We start from the raw sequence: 13,734 nt of genomic DNA, 5'->3' as shown, positions 1-13,734 counted from the left end.
CCAAAAATCAAATTGGCCAAAATTCAGAACTCAAATCTCCAGACAGACATTGAGTATTTTGGTTAGAGGACAGGCTGATTACTTACAAGGCTACTGAAGTTCTGCAGGAATACAAATACATGCCATTAAGATGGTTCTCTTAACTGTAAGGATAAGGTCTGCCCATGTTCCAAGCAACCCTGTGATTACTGCTGCCATATGAGACCTAGTTTTAGGTACATAATACCACATTTATACAGTAGCAATGCACCATTACTTCTGTCAGAAGAGGTGTGCATCAAAGGCACTGTAGAACATTTGATTCAGAGTTTATTCCATTAGGAAACAGAATTTGGCATGAGAAAAATGGAAATGCAATGGAAACATCTTTTGGGAAAAACTTAAAGTCACTTTATGGCAAAGATGTATTTGCTTGCTTTTGAAAGTAAAAATTGCATTGGCAGCATATCAAAATGTTTACATCTGTGGAAAAGCTTTTAGCACAAAATTCTGTTCTCACTTGAACAAACTAAAGAAACCATAAGAAAAGTAGGAAGTAAATGCTGACAATAGGTATTGCTGTGAGCACATCGTTTGGAATGCAGGAGACGATCCATGTACTGGCATTAAGTTTTAGGTTACACTTTGTGAAGACCACTCACCTAAAAAACTGTCAACAAATGCTAATTCCATTTCCAGAGGTATCTCTCATTTCAATTTTCTGATGCCATGACCGTACAAAATACTTAACAGTCATCTAAATTCCCATCAGTTTTTTATTATTCATGGTGCTCCTACAGCTTTTTAGAAGGGTTAATTACATTCAGCTTCGGATTCAATGACACATTGCTAGAGTATATCAACTCTGTCTAAACATCAGATATTTTAATCTGAAGCTTTAGGTTCTTGCTGGTTTGAATTTTGTCAGAAGCACTACACAAAGCATTTATTTTCATTTTTCCCATTTCGGCTTCTACCTGCAAGCCCAGCACAAAGACAAGTGAAAAGTAAATGATCACTATCTGAACATGCAGTCAAGGCTTTGATATGGCATAGACTCACAGGTTTAGTCACCTACAGAAAATATTACATGATTTCTCCTGTTGCATCAACTTCTTACATTTTTGCAATTGTAGGGATTAAATTTTATGCATCTGGCAAACTAAATGACCATTGCTCTTTGCATACCAGTAAGTAGGATTGATTGATTCCATATTATTAGTAGCTGCCTATTTAGCCAGGGCACAAAACCTAGGAAAAACTATTCTGTAACAGATTTTTGAGCTGGAAAAAGAACAGAAAGAACAGATCAGGAGCTATGAGAAATAAACATTGCTGAGAGATGATCTACAGACATTTGATGAGACGTATGATGACAGTTAAACTTACATTTTTACATTACTTACTTCAGAAAGGCACTACAGCCTCTACGGTTCTTTTAGGACATCCTGTCTACACAGAAGAGATTGTAAATATGCAAGTTTAACAGTGGAAACAAAGTAAGTATGCCAGTATATCAATTAAAGGAACAGATTCTACTACAATCACGGGGTAATTTCTATGAAAATAACTTAATTTTAGATAAGTGGTGTTTTATTTTTGTTTTCTGATGAAGATACAGCATTTTGCCATCCAGTTAAATGTATTTGTTAATGACAAAGTAGTCTATCAGAATATTTGTAGTATAATTGGGCAGCACAATTAATTACTGAAGTATCTTTTGAATTTGCCTTGGGGCAATCTGGAAAGTTTTAACAACAGAATTATCCCACAGGCAACAGACTAAACGAATTAATGGTTGTGCTTATGACCCAAAGAGCAAAATAAAATTCCAGAATATATTTCTCTCAAATATTCTTTTGCATGAAGGATGGAAATAGAACATTACAGTCTTCTTCCCAAAGAAGAAGCCAGGTTGCATAGTTTGCATACAAATGCCATCAGGTAAATAATGTAATTATTTCATGAAGTACAGAAGTAATTGCCAACAGCCACAAAACAACAACAAAAACACAAAATAAGAATCCAAAAGGGTAATACCATTTCAGAAAAGATCTTCAGGGGTGTTTTTGTTTACCTCTGCTCTTGAGAAAATTTTGTAGGAAGGCAAAATATGAAAAACAATCTAAATAAATTTAAGAAATCATTAATGCTGGCAAATAAAAGATTGGTTTTCTGTATTAGGTTTCCTGAGATAATGGAATCGATTCGTAAGATCCATAAGACGATAGCATTTCTTCAGCAGCCATCATGGTAGCCTCTACTGCCTTGAAGAAATCCACTGGGCAGCCAAGAACACGGGAGGAAGGCAAGGCTGTGATGTCACAGGAAGGTGTCAAGAAATTTGCCCACCAACATGAGGAAATGTTTTTCAGTTCCAAACCTAAGCAGCTTGTGCACTGATCTAATCATCAGAAAGACAGTTCTCCAGAAATTAGAACAGGTTTTGCTATATGGATTTTCTTACATAGCAAACTGGCTTTTGGACAGCCCATACATGCACTAGTATGAATAAGGAGAATTTGAAACTTGTCAGATTCATTTTTTTTTTTTTTTTTTTTTTTTTTTTGAGGAACAATGGACTTTTTCAATACAAATAATTGCTCATGCTTATCTGGCAGATATATATGCAAGAGAAAGTCATGATCAAGCTCAGTGTTTAAGTGGCATAACTCAATAATTTACTAGAAATTTATCATATTTAAATGACATGAAACCTCACCTCAACCAAATTATACTCTGATTTGGCTTTGACAGGAATACTTGATTCTTGTGGGAGATCACATTCTAGCATCAGTCGTGGACTGCATCACTTGCTGAGCAATCTTGATAGAGAAGGGCAGTATGTATAGTGGAAATTTTATTCATGGATACTGAAAGATTAAATCAGAAAAGTCTCTTCAAGTGGACTTCTACTTTCTGGAGATTTCAGCTGGTTCTTTTAAAAAGATTTACACATTTAACTGATTAAAATGCATTAAAATGTATCAGTGCAAAACTGAGTAGTGATGTTGTAATAAAACTGGACTTTTTTTTTTTGAATGCTATACAAAAAGGTTCCTCACTCCTACTTGGGTTAGGTGGCATTCTGCCATTGGCTGTGACAAGAAGTAAGAGTGAGTCTTAAATGTGTAACAGATTGGAAGGACAAGGCTAATTAGTGGTGTGAGCTAAGTATTTAAACATGAAGAGAAACGCTAAGACCTTTGTTGACTTTGTGCAAAGCAAGCCACCTAACATTTAGGATGCTTAATTCAATTTATGTTACACTATTGATGATTATGAAATGGATTTTGAAGAGATTTTTTAATCTTCTTCTGTAAGTGCAAAAAACATTGACACTTATTTCCCACATGAAGTACAAATATAAATAAAGATATAGTTAGTGAATGCTGTAAGAGAAAACTTCTAATGAAAGGAAAAAAATCCGCATATATTTAAACATTTTTAAGAATGTAGGTTTTTATAGTAGCATATAAAAATGGTGCCATCATTCTTCTTCGTTGGAATGGCTAGAATAATAAAAAAGCAACAGTTTCTTTTTATTTGACATTTCATACATTACTCTTACACTTGTGCACATATGCTGCATAAATACATCTCTTATTATAATAAGAATTTCCTTCATTGTCATTTCAAATAAGAGAAATAAGAAATTGAACTTAACTAAAATTCCCGAATGGGTGACATTTATTTTAAACCAAAATAAAAATCCAAAATGGAAAACCTTTTTTGAATATTCACTTAAGAACAAATACATAAAGCAGTGTTTGTAGCATTCTTGTGATTATTTCCAGCTCTTTCTCATGTGACCTTTAAGTATGTGTGTGCCAAAGAAAAAGGATCACTGTAAAGCTGCTGTTTAACAATATTAAATGGGTATTTTTTTTCATTGTGCATGAAATTCCACTTCTGTAGTACTACAAAGTGATATCATGCCCTTTCAGAAGTGCTCTAATGCACAGTGATACAAAGTGGCCTTCTGGGCTTTGATGACTTAGCAAATTCCTCTTTCTAGTAAAAATGCTCAACCAAAATACTCTGGAACCTTCATGCAGACAAGGAACAGGCTTTAATGGTGTTTCTTTAATAGATATTTCAATTTATTCTCCCATCTACATCCCCGTAAGACCATTTGATGTTATTTATCAACATAGTTTCAGATTTTCACTTTAGTGTTTATCTCTGGAATTTCAACTTACTAGAAATACAACAGGCAGTAAATTGATCCTTTAAAATCTAATTTAAAGCAGTGAGCTGTTTTCTGGATCCAAATTTAGTATTCATTATACTTTCTTCTTATCTACACTAATGATACAAGGAATAGTGTAAAAGATGTAATTAAGGTACCATCGAATAGATTACCTACAGTGATACTGCCCAAGGAACAAACTGATAAAGAAACTGGAAGTCAGTAAGGCAATTCAAAACACAGTTATTCAGGTACACATTACATATATTTTATATTTACCTTCATTTTTCTTGATGGTAAAATTTGGATTGTTGACCATTTCAGGAAGAAGACTATACAAGAAATAATGCCCATTTTTAGGATCATCTTTGTCAACAGCACTGACGATCTGAATTACCTATAACAGAAAACAGTCTCATAAATTCACACTCAAAAACATACAGTATTGTAAAGGACATTTCATTCTATAGGACATATACTTGCTTCTCTGTGTGTCAGACTGGAACTGCAAATTTAAAAGCTTGCTAGGTTGTTAAAGATGTTAGATTAGACGTTTGGAAAATGGAGACTAGATCTAGCCCATTCAATTGTTTTCAGAAAGAGGGGGCAGAGAATAAGGAGAGATGGGTACATAAAAGGAGGCAGCAAAAACTGCTGCAGTTTAGGCAAGTAATAAATTATTATTCGTTAATAAAGAAGAGACAAAGTGTTTCAGAAACACTGTATTTGGGCTTTTGAAGGAAATAGGATTTTTTTCTTAATTTTAATAAAATCTCAATTATTACCATACTAGGAATGCAGGTGGATTTTTTTTATTTTTTATTTTTTTGTTAAATATCATTATCAGCAAATGATTCCCAGAATAATGCAGGAGAATAAAGTTAGAAGAGGAACAAGTTTGGATAGGCTGAATATCTTTGAATAACTCTGCATGAAGTACCTTGTATGATTTATATGATCAACTACAGCATCTGCAGTGCATGTGCCTCAACTAGCTGCACCTTCATTGACATTGTTTACCTCCAGCACTACTCAGAATGATACCGCAGTTGATCATCTTCAAATCATACAAAGCTGTATAGAAACAGAAAGGATGAAAAACATTTTAAAATAATCACTAAAGTGTTTTGATATGTATATTTTAATATATAGTGCAATTGCTTTTCATTCCATGCAATTTTCTATTGGAGTAGAAACAAAGAAAACTATGAATCTATATCCAGCATTCAGACATGAATTTGAGTGGTGGTTAGTTCATGCTAGATGGGGTTTATTAGACATTTAATGAGAATTATTGAACTTTGCCATGTTTGTTGAGTTTAACAACATTTTTGTCTTATATATTTATTTCTGTAATGACTGAAGCCATTTACCAATAATTTCTTGGACAATTAGTTTAAACTATGAAACAGCACAAATTTCATTTTTAAAGATTAGAACAAGAAATGTACACAAATTCACATACTTTAGGTCTTCAAAGCTTCACTAAAAATGCTAATAACTAATATTTCATACTGGTTTTACTGCAAGAGGAATTATGATTATCAACATGTATGTTACATATGAGATAGCACTCAGTATCACATTTTTTCTTCTATGTTCTTCAAGAGTAAAAGAAAAAACAAAATCTTACTAGACAACCACAAGGACAGGCATAAAAACATAAATATTTAAAATTATGTATGTAAAAATGTTTGAGCAGATTCTGATATACGGATTCATAATTTGTAGGATGTTCTAGGAAAAAATCTCAGCAGTGAATTTCTTCCTTGTCAAATCATACATTCTAGACAGGGCAGATTTATGATCAAAAAAAAGTTTTTGATGGTTTAAATACCTTTTTGTTGTTGTTGTTAACTGTATCTGCCAAGATTGAAGCTTTGATTGCCATGATTTCAAATGCATGTATTAGAAGATAATGGGAAAAAAAGGCCAAAATTTTGGTTAAAGAAGCAGGTCTCCAATTTAATAGCTGCATAATGAATCCTAGAAAACTAGGATTTCACCTAGGGTATGAAAATATGTAAATGTTGAAAAATCGTATGCAGACATTGTCCTTTCCATTTACAGATGTGGAACATTTTCAACTTGCTCTTTGCAGACACATAAGGTACTGAAATAGATATGTGTGCCTGTCTCCAGGGCTGGACTAGGTACTACAAATTCTGCTTCTTAGGTAGGTACAATCTGGAATTTTGTTGTTGTTGTTGTTGTTGTTGTTGCTACAGGAAAAACAGGTATCTCTTAATCTTTCCATCCATTCCCCTCATTGTTTAGCAAATCATTTGTTCTCTGAAAATGCACATAATATCATGTGCAAAAGACAAGCTTAGTGAAATACTACAGTTGTTGGGTTACATGCACGCATAAAGGAATTAAGAGTTAGTGTTCCCATAGCAACCTTATTTCTTTGCGTGTTTGCATTAACATGAGGGTTTTTAAAAAAAGAAAAAAGAAAAAAGAAAAAAAAGAGAAAAAAAACCCAAAATGCAGTAAAGTCCAGTCCAGTAATACTCATGCCCACATTCTAATATGCTGATGAGTATGATTTATTCGTCAGTGCTGTGTAATCATGTAATAGAATATTACTTAAGTAATCCTCCATCCTCTTGATTTGTTGTTCATAACATGGTAGAGAAATTTCCTGGGCTGTTCTGCCTTCCTTATTACTAAGATTACTTTTTTTCCCCCATGTAATAGCATACAGAACAAATGTGTGTTCCATATAACAAAGTTAATCAATAATAATAACTCAGAACAGATTTTTGCATTGCTTATCTCTAAGCACTAGAGTGAAAGTTTATATCTCTTTAGCTGTTCAATCTCGAAATTTCTGAAATTATTCCATGTAAAATTTGAACTTTGATGTTATATTAAAAATTCATGTATATATTTGATTCTGTACATATACTTACTGGAACACAGTAAATGAGCATATTTTGCTCAACAAGCAACTCAGGATTGAAATTAATAGTTAAATGATCCCCTAGGACAGCTCAGCATTATAGTCTGCAAATTTGCGTTGCAATTCTACAAAGCTACATATGCCTGAAATAATATGTATAACAAGATTACCTGTATAATCATAATGAATGATGTAGAAGGATAAATAGACAAACACAGTTATCACCAGTGTTGTCAATGTATCATAACTACCTTTGTGTGACTATAATGTATGATACTATCTAGAGGTCCTTCCCTGTGATGCGACTCAATAGACTGACCTAGAATAGTTCCTAATGATTAGTAAGCTGTTCCTAACTTTTATTAAAATTGTTCCTCCAACTCTGAAAGCACTTCTGTAGCTAAAGTATTCTACATTATTATTTTTTCATTACTTTGCAGGCTCATAATACTATAAGCAGTAGATTTATGGTAGAATTTTTACTTTGCCTTTCACCTAGAGCCAACCCTCTACAAAGATCTACAAAGATCTGTCTGAAGATTTCTAACATTAGAAAAAGCCAATCTAATAGAATGGATTAGAATAACTAAATAAAATGGTGAGAGGCACAGAGAACATTGTATTGAGTTTTATAATGCTCTAGTTTACACACAGATTTACATTCTGGTACGTCACTGCCTATACAATTCAATTTCTGAAATTCTTGTACCTTAGTCTTGAGGAAACGGCCCTTTACTGGGGACCTGAGAACAGTGTGGGTGGAACCAGCAAAACCATGAATGTTCTGGCTTTAGCTAGTGACTTGTGTGAAAGAGTAATAAAGGGGAAATTACGAGCTGCTTTATTGTTAATTTAGAAGTACTGTAACATTATGTTCTTTTTTTTTTTCCCCTAAAACTGACAGAAAACACTTATGACAACTTTCCTTTGTGTGCAAAAACATGCAAGGAGCACATGAGAATGGAAAAACACATCTCCTCCTCCCACTTCCACTTTGCCCCTCATCATCTCCTACTGGCTATACTCCTGTTAGAGGTAGGATAAAACAAAGCATATGCATCTGGTAACGTTATACATCAACAGTTTTTAATGCATTCTGTCATATCACCAGCAGCTGCACTTGCCACTTGCAATTGTATCAGAAGGCAAAATAGAACACTTAAGAAACCAAACTGGATGGTTCAGTCAACACATGTAGGGGCTGCAAATAGGGTTTCATAAAAGGTTCAGATATAATTATTTTATGTTGATTCAAATTTGATTTAAACTTATATTTAATTTTATAAATGTAAATATATTGAAACATCAAAAATCAATTGTGTCTTTCCTGTATCTGTAACATTTCAGTTTAAACTTTGGAGGACTATCCATATTAGGCTTTTGCTACTATGTAAAATGGCAGTCTTTCTCACACTAGCTATTTTGTAGCTGAGACATACTTCATTTCTGGAATTCTACATCTTGACTAATTAATAGGATTTATTCCAGAATTTGAATATAGAATACTAAGCAGAAGAAAAACCAATCCAGTAGTATAGATACTAAACTCTTTACTGGAGTAAATAAATTTTAAATGACAAATTCAGAACCTAACCTTGATTACTCTGGACCAGTGCATACTTAGTGTCCCCATTACTTTGTTTGTTTAAAACATTAAATTGCAGAATCGGTGTCACCTCTTCCATGCTGGCAGCCAAATACTGAAAAACCACCCATAAAGTTCACACAAGAATCCATGCTCAAGAGACATCTGCCATCAGAATAAGAGCATAAGAGGTGATGGTAAGTTGAAGATAACATATTGCTTAACACAAGTTGTTCGTAAGCGCTTAAACAAAAGCTTCTTTTAGCAGCTTACTCCCAATCACCTTTTATTTTTCAAATAAAAATCTGGTTTTATTCCAAAGTGAAAATGGTGGGAAGGTTTTTCAAGTCTTTTAAACCATCTGAAAGCTGATAAATATATTCAGAATACACTATGCAGCACATCTTTCTGACTTCAAGGAAGCTTACCAAGCTCTGTATAAAAAAAAGAAACAAAACCAAAGCTCTTAACAATTTAATATAGCATACAAAACATAACTACTCAGCCTCTGAAATCCACCTGAGCTATACAGAAATCCACTCTGAGCTAGAGGAACTTCAATACCAACAGTAACATAAATGTTTCCTGAGAAATGTCTGCCCATAAGAGCACATTCCACTAACCTTTTCAGTGGTTAGAGAGAATTCTTATTTCTTAAGTGACACATTTGACACCTTTTTATTAAACAAAAAGAGGTGCTAGAAAGTCAAATCAACAGTAACAATCCAGCCTTGGTAGAGGTAGGTTGTCATATACTACTATAGAGTTGTCATTTAGTACTAGTAAAAGAAAATCATTTCTAACTCTATTGTCAGGTAACCTACTTTGGAAAATAGTGAATTCAATGCCTAACACCCACATGAGACACAGGAATAGTTGGATTAACAAGTCTAGTGTCATGCTGTCAGCTGCTGTTTATTTAAATAAAATGTCACAAGCCAGAAATAAATTAGAAAGTTTAAAAACAGTGAATTGCTATAGCATGCTGTGTTTCTCAAGCTGGACAAAAGTTAAATCTCTGTTATGCTGCTTTACTTTGTAAAAGTCTGAACATTTTCTTGAATTTTTATCTTGCAATTTATTTGGCATTTGATATATTCTTCCCTAACTCTGTACATTTCTCTTCAAAATAAATGCTCCTTAAGAAATCTGCTTCATTTCCTTTGAAAAAGGCTAGACAGGTTAAACCTTGCTTTTGAAGTCTAGCTATGCTTATTTCACATTGTAGTGTGTTGTATAAATTTCTCTGCTAGCACTCTAATTTCATCAAATTATGAAGGAAATAACCTGCTAAATCACTTTTCTTTTTCTCCTCTGAGATATAAGGAAAGTATCAAACTTAAGTTCTCCAACACTCTGTCCCTCTTTAGATACTTTAAGCTCAGTTACAAATCACTTGACTTTCCATCAAGCTCTATTTGGCTTTCTTGATTTCTTTTTTCTTCCCAATTATGTTAGAAAAGTGAGTAAGAATTAGATAGACAGATTATAACTTAGATATAGACGGGGGGAATGGTTTTATTGTTTTAAGCGTTACTCCTAAATTATATATGGGACAAGCAGCAATCTAATTCATTCCCCGAGATTCAGGCTGGATTATACTTTTACCTATTAAAGTACATGGACTTATGAAGCGATGAGCTCCATCAAAAATACTGGTAGCAGGGGAAGCTTATCGACACAGCATTTTTTCTGGATATTGTCTCAAGATACCTACCTTTACCTTAAAATCTATACTTTAAAAATATGTATGTCCATAAATAGAGAGATGTACCAGAGAATATGATTATAGATATATCTTAAAGGAACGTTAACAGTTAGCATGAACAAATAGGCACATATTTTTGGATTAAAGATAAAATGACAGGGAGAAACTGCACCCCACTCTAACACTCTAAATTATACAACATAAAAAACATAGAGATATTTACTTGTCCAGGCTTCCCATTCTCACATAAAAAGGCTTCATGCTCTGATGCAAACTCAGGAGCGTTGTCATTTACATCAAGAACTTTGATAGTAACAGGCACCCGGGACACTTGACTGTGGTTCCCTAAGAAAAGAAATCATAGCATAAAAGGTAAGTATATTTTATTTGGGTTTTATATATAAATTTTTAACTAGAAACCATACTCTTTCTGTCCTTTCTTAATTGAGTTGTCTTGTCTGTAATGGATCACAGAGTTGGAGCATGAGATAAAGTAGGATGGCCAGTATTTTGTGGCTGAAAAAAATAAATACATCCCTACTGCAAACAGCATTTGTTGGAGATTATCTCCATGAAGACCTTTCGTGGACTAAATTGGTAAGATTTTTCTTTGATGAAGTTTGTATTGTTTTATTGATAAAGTCCATTATACATGGAAAAGGGAAAGCTGTAAACAACATAGATTTATTTCTTCGTTTATCTTTCGCAGAGCACGGACCACTTTACTCTATTAGTTGTTCTGACTGCACATCTATTATTTCTTCATTATAAATGCGATTAATGTGGAAACACAGTGAGAAAGGAACTGTAGATTGACATAGGTAAAACTAGATTGTACTCCGGATAAGTGGAGTGTTCTGATTCATCTACAGCTATCCAAGTAAATGACCTGTGAACTTATTACTTCACTGAAGTAAAGTCTCATAATTTGTAGTGTAAAGCTATTTTGCATAAAGGAGTTTATCATGGCAGAGTAGAATAATCTTTTTAAGCTGTAAGAAAAGAAAAGCAACAGTTCACATTCTACTTTGAATAAATTTCACAGTCAAATTCTAGTGTCTTTCCTTCAGTGCAATATAATCATTTAAAGGGATAATTAATAAATATTTTAGATCTTATTATTGTTCTCCAAAAAGCAAATACCTGACCTCCTTTTGAACTGAAGTGACCAGCTGATCTGAAGATTTAAAAAATGTTCTATAGGACATGTATACGTTTACAAGTAATCCAATCCTAGTTTCAAAATCCATCTCTTACTGAATATTATTTTACAAACACAGTATTTTATCTTGCTTGCATCATTAACAATTCTAATAATTATGCACTACAACTTAAACTGTAGGTTGGACTTGTTATTTAACTATGCGCTTTTTCCTGAATTCTTACTGCAGGCAAGAAAGCTCCTGCATTAAGTCAGGCTGTTAACGTATGTACAGTTGTGACAACTTAACAGTCCATTTGGGTTCTATTCTCTGGCAGTGAAGAAATGGCTTAGGAAAAGACAGCAGTAATTTTGGGGGGCAAGACAGAAGTTGCAATTCATTTGTATTCAATGTATCTGTAACAAAAAGTGTCAAAAAATAGAAGTAGGACAGGCTGTGCCAGTGGGTTGGAGGCTAGTGATGTGACTTCTAGCAGCCCTACAAGTTGTAGAGATGACTACAGGAAGAACAACAGAATACATTGTCTATTTTTTGTGGTTTTGATTAAAGTTAATTGTGCTGTAGCCTAATCATATCCTACCTCTTGCATCCTTTTTTTTCCTTGTATGTTAAAAACAGACATTATTTTGGGGCTCCAGCCATAAATCTAAATTTGCGTAAATTTAAATAGCTCCAATAACATTAATTTGAAAAATCATAAGAATCTCTATTTCAAAAGAATAAAATCTTACTATCACTAAATATACTAGTGCTATAAACAAAGTCTTTATGTTTTCTGGATAGATGGAAATGCTCAAATTCTACCTATATAGGATATGGAAGATTACAAGACATCAAACTTTAAATGCTTTCTAGTCAAAGGACTCTCAAGTTTTAATTTAGAAAGAGATGTGTCACAGAAGAAAAAGAAGTCCCTATCAAAATATTGTAAGAGTAATATTTATGTCAGTTTCACATGATACGATTTTCCTTATTAACAGGTGAAGTGAGCATATATGCCATCAAATAAGCATTAATATGCAAATCAGGAAACTTAAAATATAATACACTTCTTTTAATCTTGATAAAAATACAGACAATGAATCTCTAGCTTATCAGAATTCTCAGCACTAGTGTCATATTTAAACACTAAAGATTTGCTTTTATCTAAATTAATGAAATGATGGCAGTTCAAATTTTAAAGACATTACAGAGAAATGTAATTAATTAGATAAGCTTCTAAAGAAATTATTCATGTCTCTTGTGACTGCCCCCAAAATGTTTGTCTTTCATCAGAAATACAAACATAAATTTAAAGATATTATAATTAGAAACTTGATGAGAATTTATTGAAAAAATTGATTTACTAAACAGAAGTGAGACCCAACTGGTTTGGAAATCTCCGAACAAGGGGATATCCACTACCTATTAGGGTTCTGGTGATTATGATGAAGTTTATTGTTGAAAAAGAGAGGGAAATTTTAGCTACTGCTTGTACTGCCCACCACACTGAATACATTATGTTATTTTGTCATTGCAAAATTTTCAATAATTATTCACTTCTTGAAAAAGAATTAATCACTATATAAGAATCACAGTAAATAAAAATCACTCTAAGTATACCTATTGAGGCAAGTAATGACCAAACACTGACAAGATGAAATGGTTTCATCTGCCCGTTTTCATACTTAAAACGTCTTCAAAGTTCTCAGAGGTAAAACACTGAGAACTCACTAAGAATTTCGACCACTTCCACTGAAGCAGACTGATGCATTAGTTTCACAAAAACAAGGTCAAATATCCCTCTAGTTTTATGGTTTTGCTGCTCTCTTTTCTTTATGCTTCAACAAAAATATACAAAAATAAAATCTGCATCAACCATATTGCAGCTTGAGACAATTCTTCACTCAGTGTGGCCCAGGCAAGCAAAAAGGTTGGAAACCTGTGCTCTAAAGTGTACACCTAGATATTCCCAGCAGTGAATGAGGAAAGAGAATGCTAGTTCCTTGCCATCATATACATCTCATCTTCACACTGATTAGTATTCAGTGTTGAGAAATTTTTCTTACCTGTGAATGGAGAGTTAGTTCTATTCTAAAGTAGTGACAAAATTAAATTTCAATTTTTTTTTTAATTTGATATCTTGTTTATTTTTATCCATTGAACCACAAAGTCATCAGAATTTAGAATTAGACTAAATCTTTCATTTTTCAGGTAGACTGT

General features: G+C 33.2%; 1 protein-coding gene across 7 annotated transcripts in view; it reads right to left on the bottom strand.

Moving 5' to 3' along the window:
* The window catches only part of CDH8 (cadherin 8), a 334,384-nt gene that overhangs the window by 22,266 nt on the left and 298,384 nt on the right, over nt 1–13,734 (bottom strand). For 5 of the 7 annotated variants that reach the window (XM_021408725.1, XM_021408727.1, XM_021408728.1 and 2 more), the window contains 2 exons: nt 10,593–10,714; nt 4,451–4,568 (listed from right to left, as the gene is read on the bottom strand). In XM_021408725.1, coding sequence (XP_021264400.1) covers nt 4,451–4,568; nt 10,593–10,714 — 240 coding nt within the window. Of the gene's footprint in view, nt 1–4,450; nt 4,569–5,111; nt 5,236–10,592; nt 10,715–13,734 lie in introns of those variants that run through there. The other 2 variants (XM_021408730.1, XM_021408731.1) reach the window with 2 other exon arrangements.

Source organism: Numida meleagris, chromosome 10 (genome assembly GCF_002078875.1).
Source record: "Numida meleagris isolate 19003 breed g44 Domestic line chromosome 10, NumMel1.0, whole genome shotgun sequence".
Classification (NCBI taxonomy): domain Eukaryota; kingdom Metazoa; phylum Chordata; class Aves; order Galliformes; family Numididae; genus Numida; species Numida meleagris.
The sequence above is the reverse complement of the archived record's forward strand: the minus strand, read 5'-3'. Positions and strand labels throughout refer to the sequence as shown.